We start from the raw sequence: 18631 nt of genomic DNA, 5'->3' as shown, positions 1-18631 counted from the left end.
ATCTGGGTATTGACATTCACCATCAACTCAATTAGAATTATAACATTGAGAAAAGGATAATTGGAGGCTAGAAAGCTTATTATAGGCTTGAAAACAGTTGTAAGTCGACCGATCTTTGAGTTTGGAGTAACAAAAGGTTCCTCTTTGAGACTCTTGTAACCCCTGTTATTTTATATGGATGTGAGGTTTGGGCTTGTAGTATATCTAAAGAATCGTGGAGGAAGATCGAGCTAATCCAAAAATAATTTATAAGCTACAACCTCAAGATCAAAGGAAATACTCCTTGCCCTATCCTCTTTATTGAAGCTAACCTTCCCCACATTGAAAGCATGGCTATGATTATGTATCTCATGTATAAGAAGAAGTTATGTAACATGGAAGCCAAGAGGTTCCCCACAATTGCTTTTAGCTCTAGCTAAAACCCCCAATTTCGGCTGAAGTGAGGCTGGCATAAGGATGCCTAGGCTTGGCTAGACCATCAGGAGTAAATGATGAGATCATCTTGAAGAATAAAGATAATATTAAAAATATTATTACTTCTAAATTTAAGGACATCATAAAGAGTGAGAGGGAAAGATGAAGCTAAAGTATTATAAGGAGGTGATCAACCTCAATCTTGATAATTGGAATTCTCTTTATGTCTGGACCATTTCTAAGAAGAAAATGAACATTGCCAAGATAAGAACTGATTCTCACGAGTTTGAAAGTGAAACCGGGTATTGGTCAATTCCCAAAATACCTTGGGATGAAAGAGTCTGTCACATTTGCTATACTAAGAGGGTTGAAGATGAAAAACACGTTCTCCTAGATTGCCGATCTCTTACTCACACCCATTCTATTTTTCAAAATCTTTGTCACACTACCAACCTTCTTGACTTGTTAAGACATAAAAACTATGGTGATCTAGGAACACTTCTTTCCCTTCTTTACGATGATAGAAATAAAATATTAAGGAATCTTAATTAATCTCTTACTTTCATAAGGTGCAATAGACCATATTGGTCTTAGTGGATGTTAATCATCGTCATCATCATCATCATCATATGAATTTTGTTAAAGTCTAACAACTAGTTTTGTCCTTATTAAAATTTAAATATGGGTCATTAATGTATTGATAGTATAATATATTTTCTTTTTCTTTTTTTTCAAAAGGATTTTTTTCCTTCTCGAAAGTATTAATATTTTTTTTATAAAAGACTAAGACATAACACCTAATTTACTAAAATTTGGATACTTATAAAATATACCTTTGATATTTTTTCTAATTTTAATTCACACTCATAATTTATGTAACTTCCATAAAATTATAGATATATCACAAAAAATGGAAGCGACGTTGCCATCCAATAAATTGAGAAAAATTACCCCGATGTGGATGTTAATGCAACATTGATGGGGGTATGGATTGATAAGATGGGGCTCTCCACCACCCCGCTCCTTAGGCCACAATGACAAGGAAAATTAATTAGGCCTTGCCTCTCAAGGAGGGTGTTAGAGGCTCTCAAGCACGCCATTGTGGTAAGGTTGGTTATGTGGGTTGAAGCCTTCACGGTGTTCACCCTCCTTGGCAACATAGTTACTCTACTCCTGTTGCTTTGTCGTCTTCTCATGTTGCTTCCTTCGTTGGTCATGACCTTCAAACACAACACAATGGCTTGGGTGTGGGGGTCCTTTTCGCCCCCTTTGACTTTCCCTTAATCTTTGGTGGCTTTTTTCAAAGGCAAGGGACTTTTCTAGAATTCTCTAGATGTTCAACATTATTGGAATGATTCACTGGTTGCTTTCTTCCATGAATGAATCTTGTAGCTCCCATCCCCATTTAAGGCAGGTCGAAGTTGCATCTTACTGCTTCCTGCTATAATTACACTCCAACACGCACGTTGTTATAGAGGTGGAGGGGGAGGAGGAATGGTGGGTGGCTTTAGGGAACAATTTCAGGCAAAGTATTTGGCACACAATTTTTAAGAGCAACACCCCTCTTAACATTCAGGAGGAAATTTGGTTGGTGGAGGAGGGAATTTGCCAGGAAAGGCATGACGTTCTGGACTCTATTGTAATGGAAGACATCGCTCCTTGGGTACTCGACACATGCAACTTGGGTGGAAGGAAAAATGACTACCTCCATACAATAGACCTATATTGGCATGCTGAGTTGTTGTTAGACAAGGTTTTGGTTGTCAAAAGGTAGATTCAAGTGAATCTCATGCACAATCTAAATGAGCTTAAGAGTCTCATGTTGGTGGCTAGGCTAGAGATGAGGTCACCTCCCAACTCTCAAATTCCTTGGTCATGCAAGGTTAAGGAACAACCCATCAATTTGGAAACTTCCCTGTCCTCATGAATCTCAGGTTTGCTGTCAATCACACATTTTAATTTTTGGATTTCTATGTTGGTTTCTTGGGGGTGTATATACACTATCTTAGTGTTTTATTTTCATATTATCAGCATGTTCTCTTAGACATTCAAAATTCCAATGATGCTCTTTTTTAATTTTGCTATCGTTCCCCCAAATATGGGGCAACAAATTCACAGTAAACTCTCAAGTTACATTGTATAATTTTTTGGTTAGCTATGTTATTTTAAACTCAATACTCTTTTGTGTTTGGTTTGATTTACCCAATGACAAATAGAGACAAAGAGTTAAGTAAACATGCTGTAATTACTTAAAATATCAAATGTAAGAATTAACTTACCTAAACAATTTTTTGAGAAAAATTGAAAAACAATTTTCCTTTTAATTAAAAACTAAAAATGACAAATAGAAACCAAAGAATTAAGTAAACATGTTGTAATTACTTAAAATATCAAATGTAAAAATTAACTTACCTAAACAATTTTTTTGAGTAAAATTGAATAACTAATTTTTTAATATTAAAAAACGAAAAACAAAGATTAAAAAAATCCAATATTAAACAATATATCTATTTTTAAACTAAAAAATCTAAATATTAAATAAAATGCCTATTTTTTAATATTTCATTATAAATTATAGATGTTTTAAAAAAAGCCCACTATGTCATACAATGCATAAACCTACAAAGCGCATAACACCTTTTACAATGAAGGAAAATAGAAAAAGGGCTACAACTCACCCGACACCCTAATATCAAAGGAAATAAAAAAAGGCTATTTAAATAAACTCCAAATAAAAAAATTAAGACACGAAGGCATTCGAGAATAAATTTAGTCGAACGTTGGAAAAATTATTCAAACACTTGCATTTCCAATCACTTAAACCCAAATTATTTATAAATACTAAGCCCAACAGAATTTTTAAAATTGTATTTTAATTGAAAAAATTAACAAAATCAACCATGCTAAGCCCAACAGAATTTTTAAAATTGTATTTTAATTGAAAAAATTAACAAAATCGACCATGCAATTAATGGTAAAAATGAATATTTAAAAAAAAAATCCAAACTAGAACAATATAAATCAACTGAAAGTCTATGCAAATAATCAACCATGCCTATGATGATAGGGAGTCAAAATTAATATCTATTGTACGGTCATTACATAGTGCATAATCCATATGCTTAACCATCATCATAAAACAAAACTATCAAATCAAATTACAAGCGAAAGGATAATGTTATTTCCACCTTTATAGGTTTATAAATGCTCGGTTACATGCGTCCTCGATAATTTGATACATGTGTCTTTGATCGTCCGATAACACACATGTGATCACTAAATAAAAAAATAATAGCGTGTGTTATGGGGCTAGCGAGGGCGCATATAGTCGAACATAGACTTATAAAGGTGGAAATAACCTTAGCCCAAGTGAAATGCTCACCATCATCATAAAATCGCGACATGGATTCTAAACCTCCTGCAGAAATGGTTAAAGCCAAACATGGTGATGCATGATATGATGGTTGGGGCTGTCGGTTGCCACGCTCCCCACGAGGTTTCAATCCCCGCTACTGCGCAGCAGCTTATATATATGCTACAATGTGATTTTTAATGTGAATGTAAATATGATGTGATTGTTGTCAGCTTATCTGACAGATATATGTAAAAAAAAGAGAGACCAAAATACTTCTTTGGGAACTAGCCCTTCCCATTTTAAAAAAATATTTATTTGGTAAACGTCTTTATATTTCCAGTATGGGTGGGCTGTGTTATAAGAATTTTCCAAAATTGGCCCTGGGTTGACTACGAACGCTCCTCACTTTCATTGTCCGAGTCACTTGGAAAGACACGTCCCGATTTCGAATCTCTGGCCCACAATATGGGGGTTTTATTATGAAAACAAAAAAATCTGAAATAGGTTAGCATCTTTCTCCATTATTTTATCAGGTCCTCTTCGGCGCAATATCGAATTTCATCGCCACAGGGAGATCGCATTTTGATTCTGGCAACCTAGTCAGCTGTTCGGACAGCACGAGTTCCCGTCTGTTTGTTGACAGAAACTATCGCTGTTCGGGCCCTTTTAGAATCTTCAATATTCAAGAGAAGCAGAGCCAGAGAAGGAAAGCGGAGGATTCCTTTCTATCACTCTCTCTGTTTTGCCGTGACGGGATCCGGCTGTTTGGGCCTGTATGCCGGATACCCAGATGGCAATTGGGCCGTTGATCACATGACCTTATTTTGAGACCCACTTGTCCGTTTCTCCCTCAACTTTCTGTTCTATGCGTGGAGTCTAACTGAACACCCAAGCCCTCTGCGTTGGCCATGCGACTCTGGATCGGTGCAACGCCCCCTTCGAGAGAGGCCCTTTCCTTCAACCAAAACTATTCACACAAATATCCTTTTTTTTTTCCAAACTTCATTAGATTTTCTGACGTTTCAAAATGACCGGAGGAGAATCCGAAGTCCGTAATGCCAGAGAGATTTTCTTCAATGCCGCTGCAGGAGCTGGAGCAGGTCAGTCGATCAAATATCATTTTCTTCATCCTTAATTGTTCTTCCTACATATGTTTTTATGTAAATTATATTTTCCTCGCTAAATTATTAGGCCCTGTTTAAAGTGGAAGTATTTTATCTTGCGGTTTTAGAAGAACATTGTTAATTTTTATGGATTATTGAATTTTGGGTCTTTCCTAAAATCTTCAAATGATTTAAATTTTGAGCTTTCGTTCTTTATGTGATCCATCCCTCGATTCATACACTTGAATAATTGTTATGGTCAATTGTGCAGAAACAATTTTTTTGGTTGGTTAAATAAATTGATAAATCTGTAAGTTTTCATTAATCGTACAGAACATTAATACACAATTGGGGCCAGCATATAGCTTTCCCTAATGGAAATCAGATATAGTTCTATACCACAGAAACAGGACTCTATATAACAATGCCGGTACACCCAAGTTGGCTCTGCTATCCGAGCCGAGTCAAAATTCTGTCAAAACTCATGGTTAAATTAGTAAAATCGGTCAGACTTGGCGGTTTTGGTCAGTAAATTTACTGTGTTTTGCCAAAATTTGCCAAGTCTACCTTTCCTGATTGTTTAATAACCCTAGTTGTAGCTGAGTTGACTCTTCACTTTGGGATTGTTGAAGCTGCCGCCGAGCCAGATTCTTCTGTCTTTACCTAACACGGATATGACTGAAATTTTGGCTATTCAAATCTAACGCATAAATCTTCACTAAATTATGTTTATTCTGCTGAACCTCTGTTGTTTTTGATGATTGGGGTACTTCATTCCTCTTCTCGTTGTTTAAATTGTCTGTATGAGCTAGATATTTGAACTTTCTTTATGATCATTTCTGGAAGTATAGTTGAAATGAAACTATGAATGTCTCATGACCAACCGAATTTTTGTTTTCGATCTCGTGTACTGATTTCAGTATGCACGTGATCATCTCTAAAATTCTTTTACTATGAACTATCATCATTTTGTTCCTAACCTCTGCAGTATCCGTTTTTGCATTTCATTCTATATACCTATTCTCTCATTTTCTTTGTTGGATGTGTTTCTGTTGAATCTGATTCTTTCATGTCTTGAATTTACAAATTTGCATTAATTAACACACATTTATTCTCTCTTTTTTTAGTTGAATGTGGTTCTGTTGACTCTGATTCTTCTATCAGATTTTTGTTCCTAATCCTCTGCGGTATCCTTCTTGCATTTCCTTGTAAACATCTGTTCTCTCATTTTTTAGTTGGAAGTGATTATGTTGACTCTGATTCATTTGTCTCCTTTGTTTACAAATTTTAGGTTTCTTATTGTTATTCCCCTCTGGACCAATAATAGTGATTAAATCATGATTGTGCAGGAGCTATTTCTGCCACATTTGTATGCCCACTTGATGTTATCAAGACACGGCTGCAAGTACATGGGCTACCTAAACATGGTCAGGGTGGTTTAAAAGGTATGCTAATAAACTGCTATTTCCATTATCCATGTAGTGATAGCAATAACATGAATAATTCTCATTGATTATCTACAAAGAGAAAATCACGGTCTCTTTAAAATCTTGTAGTCTTGTTAATGAACATTTGTGCTTCCCCTTGCTTATCAGTCAATGAGACTAAAGGGCACTTGCTTGTGTTTGGGGAGAGTGCCTGTGCTCTATCTTATTTTTGATCAAGCTCTGGAAGAAGGATTTGTGTTTGTTGTAACGTGTGTCCTGTCTTTCAAGTTTCAGCTAGTTTTTGCATGTGAGCCAGAAAATAATTGCTAAAGATGTATATCAATTGCAAATGAATGTGCATTCTTTATAATTACTGCCTTAGGCTTTAGTTCAAAAGGAGGAGTTGCTTCGGCAGTCACTGTTGACTAAGGTTAACATGCAAATAGTTTTATACAATATAAAATCTTCACTATGTTGGACTGCTGTACTTGATTCTTGACTTATTTATATTAGCCTTTAGGTATAATGTTTTCTCATTGCATACACTCTTATAGATGATCAACCACAAGGGTTATAAGTCCTTTCATGTCATAATCATATATATTAATATCTTATGCATTGAATCAATTGGAATACAACATTGAATTGATTAGGTCAACCCAATTTGTTTGCCTAAAGTTTATGAAAAAAAGTGCGTAGTCTAAACAGGCCACAATTTTGCTGGGAAAATAATGGAAATTCTGACAATTTTGACAAAATCTGGCAGTAATTTTTGAAAATCTGCGTTACAGCTGTTAAGCTTTAGGATTTTGGGTGCCCCAAAGGTTCTTGATGGTGCTGAATCCTTATCCACCATGGAAAAAACAATTTAAACACTGTTACAGTTGGAATTCTTGAAATTTTTTTGCCGGATTCCTGCGAGAAATTTGTCGTCTGGCAAAATTGTTTCCTCTGTAGACCACCTAAAAAAACACTATATCGGGGCAGAGTTGATCAGACCTAATGCCAACTTCTTTCATTAGTTTGCAAATACATGCTTTCATATGAGACAGAACTTTGGTTATTCTAGAGTATTTGATAGTTAGAGAATAACTTATCAAAGAATTACTGGATTTATATTGTGTTAATGTTTATAAATGTTTCCAATGTTTTGAGTGTGATTGTGTCAAAGTAATAAATGAATAGTAATAATAATAATAATAAGTTCAAATTTAATGATTAGTTATTGAAATATAATAAAATTTTAGTAAACTATTAATAAAAGTTAACAAATAAAGTAATTTAGTCAATGAATTGTAGTAAACTAGTTGAAGTACTAAATACTCAAGTTAAAAGTGGGATAAAGAAAGTTAAATTAATAATTTCAAGGAGAGGAGACTTGGTCAAGGAGAGGGGACAAGGCACAAACTAGAACAAGAAGCAACAATAGGGTAGTGGCCCATTGTCACCACAACCAAAACCCCTTGCTCTTTACGGATTTTCACCGATGGAAGGAGTCTCGGTGAGAGAGAGATCACTTATAATAGATATTTGATGGTTGATGTGTGAAATGATCTCACTAGGAGCTCTTCAAGAAAGACACAATGTAGGTTCAAGACTCCACAAGGAATCAATTTGCTTTCGATGATGAGACCTAGAAAAGAGGGCATAAGACATAGGGTTTGATAAATTAGACGAGTGTTGGAGCAACCAAAGGTCAAGGCTAGGAGAAAAGGTTTCTTACAAAGTGTACTAGCTATGCCAAGGCTCATGAAACCTTCAGGGAAACCCTTAAGTTGAAGGAAGGAGAACTAGGGTTTCCCCCTTGGGCAAGCAATTAGGGCACAATTTGACATAAACTAGATTCAATAATTCCATACATTAGACATTGAAGAAATAATTCAATAATTAAGAGCATCTACAAGGTAACATCCATGATTTCCATCCATTAGACCAAAAAATAGCTCCAAAGAATATCCAATATCAGCTCCAAACATCGAAATTCATCCAAAGATCTCCAAACATCCACAAGAAAGCAAGTCTGGGTTCCTCTAAGGAGGCCAAAATTCCAATGTGTGATGATGAGAGATCACAATGACATGATCTCCGACTTATATGTGTTCTACTAAGGCCTATTTTAGCTTATAATCCCCTCGAACAATAAAATAATGGGCAAACTACAAGCAAGTTCACAAGTTGACCTTGTAGCTCTTATAAAAATATAATTATCTCCACACGTGTGAGCCAAAGTGATCAAGAAGTTGACATCATGCTAGCAGATTGCCCTTCTTGGGCTTGTGTTGGGGGGCCTTGAGTGCCATGACAAGTGTAGAGGCCCTCTAAAATCATGTTGTAGGGGTCCTAAGTCTTTAGCAAAATCCTCCATGGGGCCCAGTTTTGGGCGTGGGGCACAAACATGGGTCTCATGGGTCTCTTGGTGTGAGTACCTAATTTTGCTCCGACGTTGAGGGCACTGAAGATGGTGCTAGCTCTCCCATGTCTCAAGGCACGAGACAAACCTCGTCTAGGATCTAGATCAAGTGCTTGACCTTGTAGTATTGCTAAGTTGGTTGGGGGCATGCTAGTCCAGGTGCATCATCCCATAAATGAGATAGGGCTAAGTCTAGGAACTCTGTGGTGCAGAAGGTGCCTATGGGTATTGTTACCCACCAAAAGTGGGTAACCCTAGGAGAAACTTTTCTCCTGTTCATCTCTTCTAGCCGACAGCTAGTGGCCCCCGAGAGTTGATGTGACGTGCCATTTATATCTCCGCCACCTACATTAGTCATATGTACCCTCACTCATTTGTTAGGATCACATGTAGGAACTTTGTGGTGCAAAAGGTGCTCATGGGTACAAATGCTGCTCTACAATCATCTGGAGTCCCATGGCTCTTAATGCATCACTTTTGGGTGTCAATATGTCCCTCTGGAGGACTTGGACCCTATTTAAGTTGCCCAGACCTATAAATGGAACCACCTGCTAATTACACACAATATCCAGTGCTGCAACTTTCACCATTAGGTACATTAATCATTTTAGCTTCTAAGTGAACCAAGTTTGAAAGAAATGGGCAAATTACCACTTCATATAAAGCTTGTTTTCCAAAATTAGGGCCTTAGTCACGTAATGGTGTTACTTCCCTAGGTAGGAGTGGTTAATAGACGATTCTATTAGGTACTTTCAACCCCCAAGGGGAAATGACTTGTCCTTGGTCCACCCTTCAAGTGATAGGTGCCATGTGAATAATGATGGAATAGAGGGGAAAAAACTTCATGTCCAAGTGCCATGGTCAAAGGGATCGACTATGATGGAGTATCTCATCTTGGGTGTATAGATGTGAGGAGGGAGCAATCATGATTGCATGAGTTACCTCGGCCTTTGTTTTTCCACCCATCTATATGCCTTTTACCTTTTCTTGATTCTTATTTGTATTACTACTCGTAGCACAAGGAATGAGAGCTTGCTTTGTACGATATATAATAGTTATTGCCCCCTTTAGGATGGGGCAATTCATTGCCCATTAGGGGTTGGGACATGTAAGGGTTCCTTGTCTTCAATGAGATAGGGCAACATCTGCCTAGGACAACGTTGGCAACTCAGGGATGAATTTCCTTAAATAAAATCCCATTTCTAATAAATCTCGGAGTGGCTTTCTAAAAATAAAAGGTCATGTCTAGCATCTTAAGTATGACTTTCCAAAAATAGTAAATCAACTTGCATTAATTGGTAATCAATTATAGTTGAAGGAAAATCACTTAAGTTATCATTTAAGTAACCGGATCCTTAAAATGGGGCCACGTGTCTGAATCCTGCGAATCGGACACGATTCACTGGGGATTCAAATCCCAGAAGGGGACACGTTGTGTCCTAATGGGACATGTACGAATCCTGTACGTGTCCCGTTAGGACACAATGTGTCCCGATTCTGGGATTCGAATCCCCAAAAATGAAACCCGCGGGCATAAAAAAGGCGTTGTTCTTTATGTTTTTTACCATTTCTCTCTTTCAGTTTTGCATACTTTGAGCTGTGGGCAAGGAGCTAAGGGCGTGGAGCGTTCGACAAGGAGATTCAAACACCAAATAAGTGCATTTCATCTCTATTTTATTGCATTTCTATTACAACAGTCTGTATATGATTTTTTTTTACAAATTTGTGCATGTTTTGTTTATTTTTTTACAGTATTCATGGCTCAATCAAGGGCAACAATTAAGGGGCAAAGGAAGGGGAAGAATGTCTCCATTGGAGATGCCCCTCCTCCCCCAATATCATCAGAGTCTGCTGCAAGTAATGTTGAGGGAAGAGGAGGACCTAAAGACAACATTGAGAAATATCCCTTGTGGAAATATGTCACAAGAGAGGATGGGACAAGCACCAAGGGGAAGGGAGGAGGCAATGTGCAATGTAGATGCAACTTTTGCTACATTTCTTTCAAAATCACATATTACTGTGTGAAAAGCCATTTGTTGGCTTTACTAGGTTGTGGAATTGGAGCTTGTAAAGCTGTTCCTTTACAAAAGAGGAAAGAAATGGAAAAGGAGTTCACTGTTGGTATGGAAAATGTGGCTGCAAAATCAAGAAAAACCAAGAACGAAGACCCCCTTCCATTTTTGAGGAAAGGCACCACCAAATTTCCATTTGAGAGTTCTATTGGGGGACAAGCAGCAAAAAGAAGAGCAATTACACTTGGTCCAATGGACAAGATATTTCAAAAAGAGAAACGAGAAGAGCTTGATCTCACCATTGCCTTCTTTTTCTATCAAAACTTCATATCATTTAATGTTGCACGCTCGCCTCTATTTATTGAGATGTGTCGAGCTCTAACTCATGGGTCTCCATCATGGTATGTGCCTCCTGATTCAACGAAGCTTAGAACCACATTGTTGACGAAGGCAAAAAAGGAGGTGCAAAAAATGCTTGAGCCTATTGTAGCATCATGGCCAACATCTGGGGTTAGCATTGTTTCTGATGGATGGACAGATCCAGCACGACACCCAATCATCAACTTCATGGTGTCTTCCTTGAATGGTCCAGTTGTCTTGAAAGCAGTGGATACACTTGGAGAATACAAGGATGCACAATTTATTGGTGAGTTATTTATTAAAGTTATTGAAGATGTAGGTGTTGATTCTTGTGTGCAAATCATTACAGGTAATGCACCTATTTGCAAGGCTGTTGGCATGATTGTGGAAGCTAAATATTCACAAGTGTTTTGGACACCTTGCATTGTCCATTCATTGAACTTAGTACTGAAATCCATTGCTTCTGATGTGCTTTGGATTGGTAACATTATTGAGGATGCACGACATATCCATAACTTTGTGAATACAAATGCCCTCACTATCTATAAGGAGTACAACAATCTATCATTGTTGAAGATTGCTGATACACGGTTTGTCTCTTCATTCATGATGTTGAAGAGGTTGAGGGAGGTCAAGACCGCTCTTGGGGCCATGGTTATTTCTAAGTTTTGGTCTTTTTGGAGAAAGACAGATCAAGTAGCCTCTAAAAGAGTGAAGGACACAGTGCTAGATGATGCTTGGTGGGAGAGGGTAGATCTAATTATGCAGATCATGGACCCTATCATTTCTTTGCTTCAATTTGCAGATATAGACAAACCCATCCTAGGAGAGGTTTATGAGGGATGGGATTCCATGATTGAGTCTGTGAGGAGCATTATTCTACAGAGTGAGTGCCCCGAGTATGAGACATCACCAGAGGCCTTCTGTGGTACTATACAGGATATTCTTGTCAGTAGATGGGACAAGAATTGTACACCTTTACATTGTTTTGGCTCACTCATTGAACCCAAAATATTACAGCCATGAGTGGCTGAATGGTGGACCTTCCCGCAGATTCCCTCCTCACATGGATGGTGAAATCTCACAGGGGAGGAAAGACGCATTTAGGCGGGTTTTTCAGGATAGAGCATTGCTTGATGAGGTGGAGGATGCCTTTACAGAGTTTTCCACTGGCAGTGGTCGATTTGCAGGATATGATTTGATTAGAGACAAGGGGGCTAAGAAGCCCTATTCTTGGTGGGCAAATTATGGGGCAACAAGCCCTCCTCTTTAGCAGTTATCCATGAGGCTCCTCTCTCAGGTGACTTCATCCTCTTGTTGCGAGAGGAATTGGAGCACATATGGGAATTTGTATAGTGTGAAGAAGAGCAGGCTTGAGCAGTCCAGGGCAGAGACAATGGTGTATGTGCACACCAACCTTCGTCTTATTTACAGGCAGAGGGAAGAGTGGTTGAGGGGAAAGACAAAGATGTGGGATGTCTTTCCTGATGATATGGGTCTGGACAACAGTGTTGAGTTGGCATTGGCCAACATGGATCTCAATTATCCAGTGCTAGACCCTATTAGATTTGATGACGGTGATATTTTAGAGGGGTCATCCTCCACACCAGTAGATGCAGAGGCAACTATGGATACAGGGGAGGAGGAGGATGCAGAGGAGAGCAATGGTGACCATGATGATGAGGACATTGATGCTGATTCTGATGATGACTATGAGGATTGATGACTCATGAGTCATGGGCTACCTATTGCCTTGAGGCTTGTATACTTATAGTTGTTTTATATTTTCTATTTCTATTTGCCATTGGCATTGCACTACCTATGTAACACATTTTGATTTGATGACTTAATGAGAAAACTACAGCTGTCAGTGTCTTTATCTTACTATCTTGTAGTTGTAAGTTGTCTTTCATTTATGAATCATGATTTATGTGACCACTGACATGTATTTGAATTTTGTATGTACTATGCATGCTATAATGTTACTAACTTACTTTGTAAACAGTAAAACTAACATCTAGATGAAGATCTATGTTTGAAATCAATGAATTTGTATCATTAATGAGAATTTGTGTAAGAAATATCTAATTTTTAATATATATATATATATATATATATATATATATATATATATATATATATATATATTAATAAAATAATATATAACGAATCCTACGTGTCCTGTTCCGGGGGGTCAACGTGTTCGAATCCGACACTCGAATCCTCGTATCCCACGAATCCGGAATCCCCGTGTCAGATGACTTAGCTTATCATTAATCAATCCTAATAGTTCAATTTCGAATTAATCATTGATATTATTATTATTATTATCTTTTATAATACTATGATTTTATTATCAAAAGGAATTACAAGTAACCTTACCTTCATCACCTCAATCACTTTGCACCTCTCTCCTTGATGACTCACATGGCACTACGTAATTCTCTCTCTCTCTCTCTCACTCTCAATGATATGTTACACTCTCTCTTACGCACTCATCAAATACATGGCATATTCCTCTTACTCTCATTAAAGGCATGCCATAAAAGATTCCTCTTACGCTCTATTCAATGCATATGTTACACTGTCCTTAACTAAGGCATGCATACCTCTCTTAATGGCATAAGTTAATAAGCCATGCATTTCTCTCCTTAATGGCATGAGTTACACTCCCCTAAATGGCATGTGTTACTCTTCCTTAGGGCATGCGTATTGCTCCTTCTTTATGACAAGAATTCGTTGCCCCTCCTATATGTGTCTCATGTCTTCTCCCCTGACTACTACTATTTGCGCATTGTGAAAGAAGAATTCGAACCTGAGAGAGAGAGTTGAAGAGACTTGAAGAAGATTGTAAGAGAGAGAGACTTGGAGAGTAAGAGCAGAACTTGGTGGGCCAAGGTTGATTCAGTGCTTCAGTGTTTCAATGTTGAGTCAGTTGAAGGGAAGGTTGATTTAGTGTTTGCATCTACTGCTACTACCAGTGATCTTCATGTTACAACTTCAAATTTGGGTGAACTTTCTCATTCTCTTGATCTCTCATTGTATCTTGTATCTTTGCTAAACAATTGATATCTAATAGAAGAAGAATCTGGTTTTGTTTTTCCCTTGTGGGTTTTGCCTTGGTCATTGGACCTAAATTCTCTGTGTCTCATTTTGTTCTTGGCTATCTTCTATTGTGCATTTGGTTTATGTTCTATCTACAATTGCTTAACTAATATTGCAGCAGAAAGAAGTTTTTGGAACAAGTAATTGTTTTAGCATAGAACATCAGGATTTCAACACCAGAGGTGCGGGGTTAGTCCAACAACCCCCCTTCGACATAACTGGGGGGAATCAAACATGGGCCAAGGTTCTGATACCATGTTAAGGCCAGGTATTTTGGTAACTCCACGAATTGTCTCCTGGATCAGTCCGTGGAATCTTCTTTTGAAGAACTCTCTCTCGCTCATGAAACTCTGACCACTAATCAAGAAGACACTTTGATTGATGTGATTGAGAGAATTGGAAGGCTAAATCTTGATTCAGCCCCATCCGAGTCAACTGAATAGCCTGGGCCATCTTGAAAAGGTCCTCCAAAATGGCACACTAAGACACTTGAAAGTGTTCATCCCGATGGGGTTGGAAACACAGGAAAAAGAAGTTCTACTAGACATAATGGAGGTGATGTAGATGGTTTTGGTTCAACTGTTGATATGGATGTTTCTTATGATTGTGAATTAAATTTGTCTACTGATTTCGAACCAACTTCTTTTAAACAAGCTGCTTCTCATGATGAATGGAAAGAAGTAGTGTAGAAAGAGTATGATGCTTTGATAAAGAAGGGAACCTTGAAGTTGGTGGACCCTCCATTTTGAACCAAATCAATTCGCTACAAGTGGGTCTTCAAGAACAAAGTATAAATCAGATGGCTCACTTGACAAGCATAAAGCAAGGCTCGTCGCAAAAGGATTTGACACAGAAAGAAGGGGTCGATTATGAGGAGACTTTTGCCCCCACAACAAAATGGACTACCATCCAGAACCCCTTTACCTTGGCAACTCAGAATGGGATGGAAGTTCCATCAAATGGATGTAAAAAATGCCTTCTTAAATGGAGATCTGAAAGAAAATGTTTTCATGTCTCAACCATAGGGATTTGTTGTGAAGGGACAAGAGCATAAAGTATGTAAGCTTATCAAATCCTTGCATGGCCTCAAACAAGCACCGCGAGCCTGGTATGAGAAATTGATTGAGCATTTTTTGAAACTAAATTTCAAACACTATGATCTTGATGATGCAACTTTATTTGTTAAGAAAGTTGACAAAATTGTTGTTTATCTTGTGGTGTATGTAGATGATCCACTGATGACATGGAACAATGAAAATTATATTGCATCCATAAAGAAAGAATTGAGGAAAGGATTTGAGATGACAGATTTGGCATATGTTCACTACTATTTGGGCATCGAAGTAACCCAAATAATAGTTAATTGGAGATTTATTGAACAAATTTGGCATGACTCAATGCAATCCTTTGTCCACTCCAATGGAACAAAATTTAAAGCTCACATCCAAAGAAGGAAATGAATTTGAGGATGAAACTAAGTACAAACAACTTGTAGGAAGTCTTAACTGCCTCACTACTACAGTACTACTAGACCAAGCATTTCATTTGCTATTGGAGTCCTTTCCACGTTTATGCAAAAAACTTGTGAGGGTCATTGGTCTACTACCAAAGGAGTTCTAAGGTTCTTGAAGGGAACTCAAGACTTTGGACTCAAATATACGCAGGTGGATGTCTTCAACTTGATTGGATACTCTGATTCAAACTTTGATGGAGATAAAGAAAATGGAGTATCTACTTTAGGTTATGTTATGAGTCTTGGATTCAGAGCTCATGCAAACAATCAGTTTCAACAAATTTCACAACAGAGGCAGGATATGTGGCAACTGCGGAAGTGTTAGAAAATCAGAAAGGCATAAATATTTTCTTATTCTTGATAATTAATTGTGATGTTTCTTGTTATCACGGTTCTTTATATTTTCCTTCTTTTAGTTCATCAAGCAATTACCAAAGCATCAGCACATAAAACAATAGACATCAGATGTAGGCACTATGCTAGGGAAAAACCCCCCTCAAGGGGAAAAACTAGTCAAGAAATTCTTCCTTTCAATAGTATTCTTTTAGACTCTTCACCCTAGACAAAGACCAAACCTCCCTCCGCACCAAGTCAGCCTCCCAGATCTTCGACCCCTTTCCAACAACTTCGACTAGGTAGCAACTTTTGGCAACAGGCTGCTTCCAGCAATAGTGAAACTTGGAAGACTTTGATTTCCCAATCTAGGGCCTGAAACAGAGAGAGAGGTGCCAAAATTTTGATTTTCTTCTTCTCCTTAGAGTCCACCCAACTCGCACTTCCTTTGGCTTCTCGGCAACAGACTTCGCGCTTTTCTCGGCTAAAAGAGATATTGAACTTCTTGTGAGAGAGTGTGTTCCAAATGAATTCGACGTGCTTGTATTTATAGGCTCCATGTGAGGTCGAATTAGGGTCCTTAGGTCGACTTGGTGTGGAGGATACATAAATCATATTTGACTCAATACTTAACCTTTTTACATGATTCAAAAGCCCAAGAAGGGTCTTTTTAAAAGTACAATGTCTCTATTGACTTAGAATAAATTCTAGAAATCCTCAATGGGGACTTTGACCTAAAACATGGTGACCCAAGCATGAAACCCATGCTTTAATAAGTCACAATAATAATAATAATAATAATAAATCTTTTCTTTATTCTTTTGACAGGTACATTACAAGATGATTCAAATACATTAAATGAAGACCGAACCTAGTTACATTTTCCAACACTCCCTCTTAATTAGGGAGGTATTCGTCATATACAAGTACAATGGAAGATCTCAAACTATACGAACAATGAAGAACTTTAGGCATCACAATGCCATGGATTAGATTCTTGACCAGAGCAATCTATCCATTGGCCTCTCAAGAATTTAGGCACTGCAATGCCACAGACTAGATTCCTGACCAGGGCAATCTATTGAAGTGGGAATAAGGTGGTCTCAAGTTTTCAACCCCTCTAGGTACCATCAAGCGTACTTGCTAACCACCAACCCAAAGATCTAGGTGTGTATCGAAGACAAAGCTTTATAATCAACACCACCTTTCCAACTTTGTGTTGATGTCCTACCAGGCAATGCTTCACTCACAAAGCCTCAACACCTTTGATCCAACAGATCAAGGATGACCAATCTCTCCTAATCAAACCAGCATGCTATCAAATCCTTCGAGAGATTCACTTGTACAAACACAACCCCTATCAATAATACACTTTCACATGTACTTAAACAAATACAAACCTCCGAGGTCTTTCAGGCAGACTATCAAACAAATCTCTGACAAAATATTCCTCAATCATACACTTTCCTTTCCTACTTCTCATGGAACAACATATCTTCCGAAATTCATTCTTCAAACAAAACCAAACTATGTCCTTCCTCTAAACCAGGGAGCATCTCTTTATCCAGACTCCCTCTTAATCTTAGGGAGATCTCTTCTATTCAAGCTTCCTCAAGGAGATTAGCTTCTTCTTTTCGTCACCAGGGAATCTTTCGTGGGTTCCAACCATTTCATCAAAGTTATCATCATCCTCATCATGCTTATCTCATCAACGAACATCTTCACCATATTGAAGATTCTGTACTTGCAGAACTTAGATAGCAAGTATAACAAAACCTATATAAGCATGAAGTTACCCATATTAGAATTACGGAAGCATTTCAACCTTATATATATCAGATACCAAAACAAGAGATAAATACTCTTCAACATCTTGCTAGGGACTTTGTCATAAACCCTAGACTACTTCATAACAAATTTCATTCCATCTAGGGTTTCAATGTTTCTTTCAAAGGTGTAACATACCTTACTACAACATATAGCAAACCCTAGAAACAATTCAAACAAATATAGATCTACAAGGCATCTAACAACTTTCAGAATTCATATGTTAGACTTTCCACTAGGGTTTCATACAAATCCTAGATTTCATATAAAAGAATCAATCAAAGTCAATCACAGCTTAGTCATTAACATGACTAGCTTCCACTAGGGTTAGTTGCAAACCCTATATTTTCAATCAACCATCAATCTCAACCAAAACTTAGATTTCAACAATCTTACACAAATCTCAAATCATCATATTGTCATTAGAGATTTTACTTCTACTAAGGTTCAACTCCATAACCCTAGAATTTCATTTTCACAATCTCAACAACCATTATATAAATAGATCGCAGATTGTTATATCACATGCTAGAGAATTTAATTCCTACTAGGATTTAGTTGCAAAACCCTAGATTTCCAAATATCATCATCCTAGAATCTTAGACAAGGACCATCAATAACTAGGTCAACGCAGAGCTCAGAATTCATAATTATACATAAGCATATCATATGTCCGACAATATTAATACATTAGGCATACATTCACCTAGACCAAGCTAGAGTTTCGATCAAAAGGACATCTCTATAAATACCTAGGGTTTCATCATCATGC

General features: G+C 37.5%; 1 protein-coding gene across 2 annotated transcripts in view; it reads left to right on the top strand.

Moving 5' to 3' along the window:
• The first annotated feature begins 4154 nt into the window (after positions 1–4154).
• The window catches only part of LOC149174412 (nicotinamide adenine dinucleotide transporter 1, chloroplastic-like), a 237082-nt gene continuing 222605 nt past the window's right edge, over positions 4155–18631 (top strand). The window contains exons 1-2 of one of the 2 annotated variants that reach the window (XM_089419330.1): positions 4155–4869; positions 6222–6317. In XM_089419330.1, coding sequence (XP_089275456.1) covers positions 4797–4869; positions 6222–6317 — 169 coding nt within the window. In that variant the 5' untranslated portion in view covers positions 4155–4796. The remainder of the gene's footprint in view (positions 4870–6221; positions 6318–18631) is intronic. The other variant, XM_089419332.1, reaches the window with a different exon arrangement.

The sequence above is a fragment of the Pinus tabuliformis genome, chromosome 4_1 (assembly GCF_031772625.1).
Source record: "Pinus tabuliformis cultivar Carrire ecotype Pingquan chromosome 4_1, CPIR1, whole genome shotgun sequence".
NCBI lineage: Eukaryota > Viridiplantae > Streptophyta > Pinopsida > Pinales > Pinaceae > Pinus > Pinus tabuliformis.
This window is presented reverse-complemented; position numbering and strand designations above follow the sequence as displayed.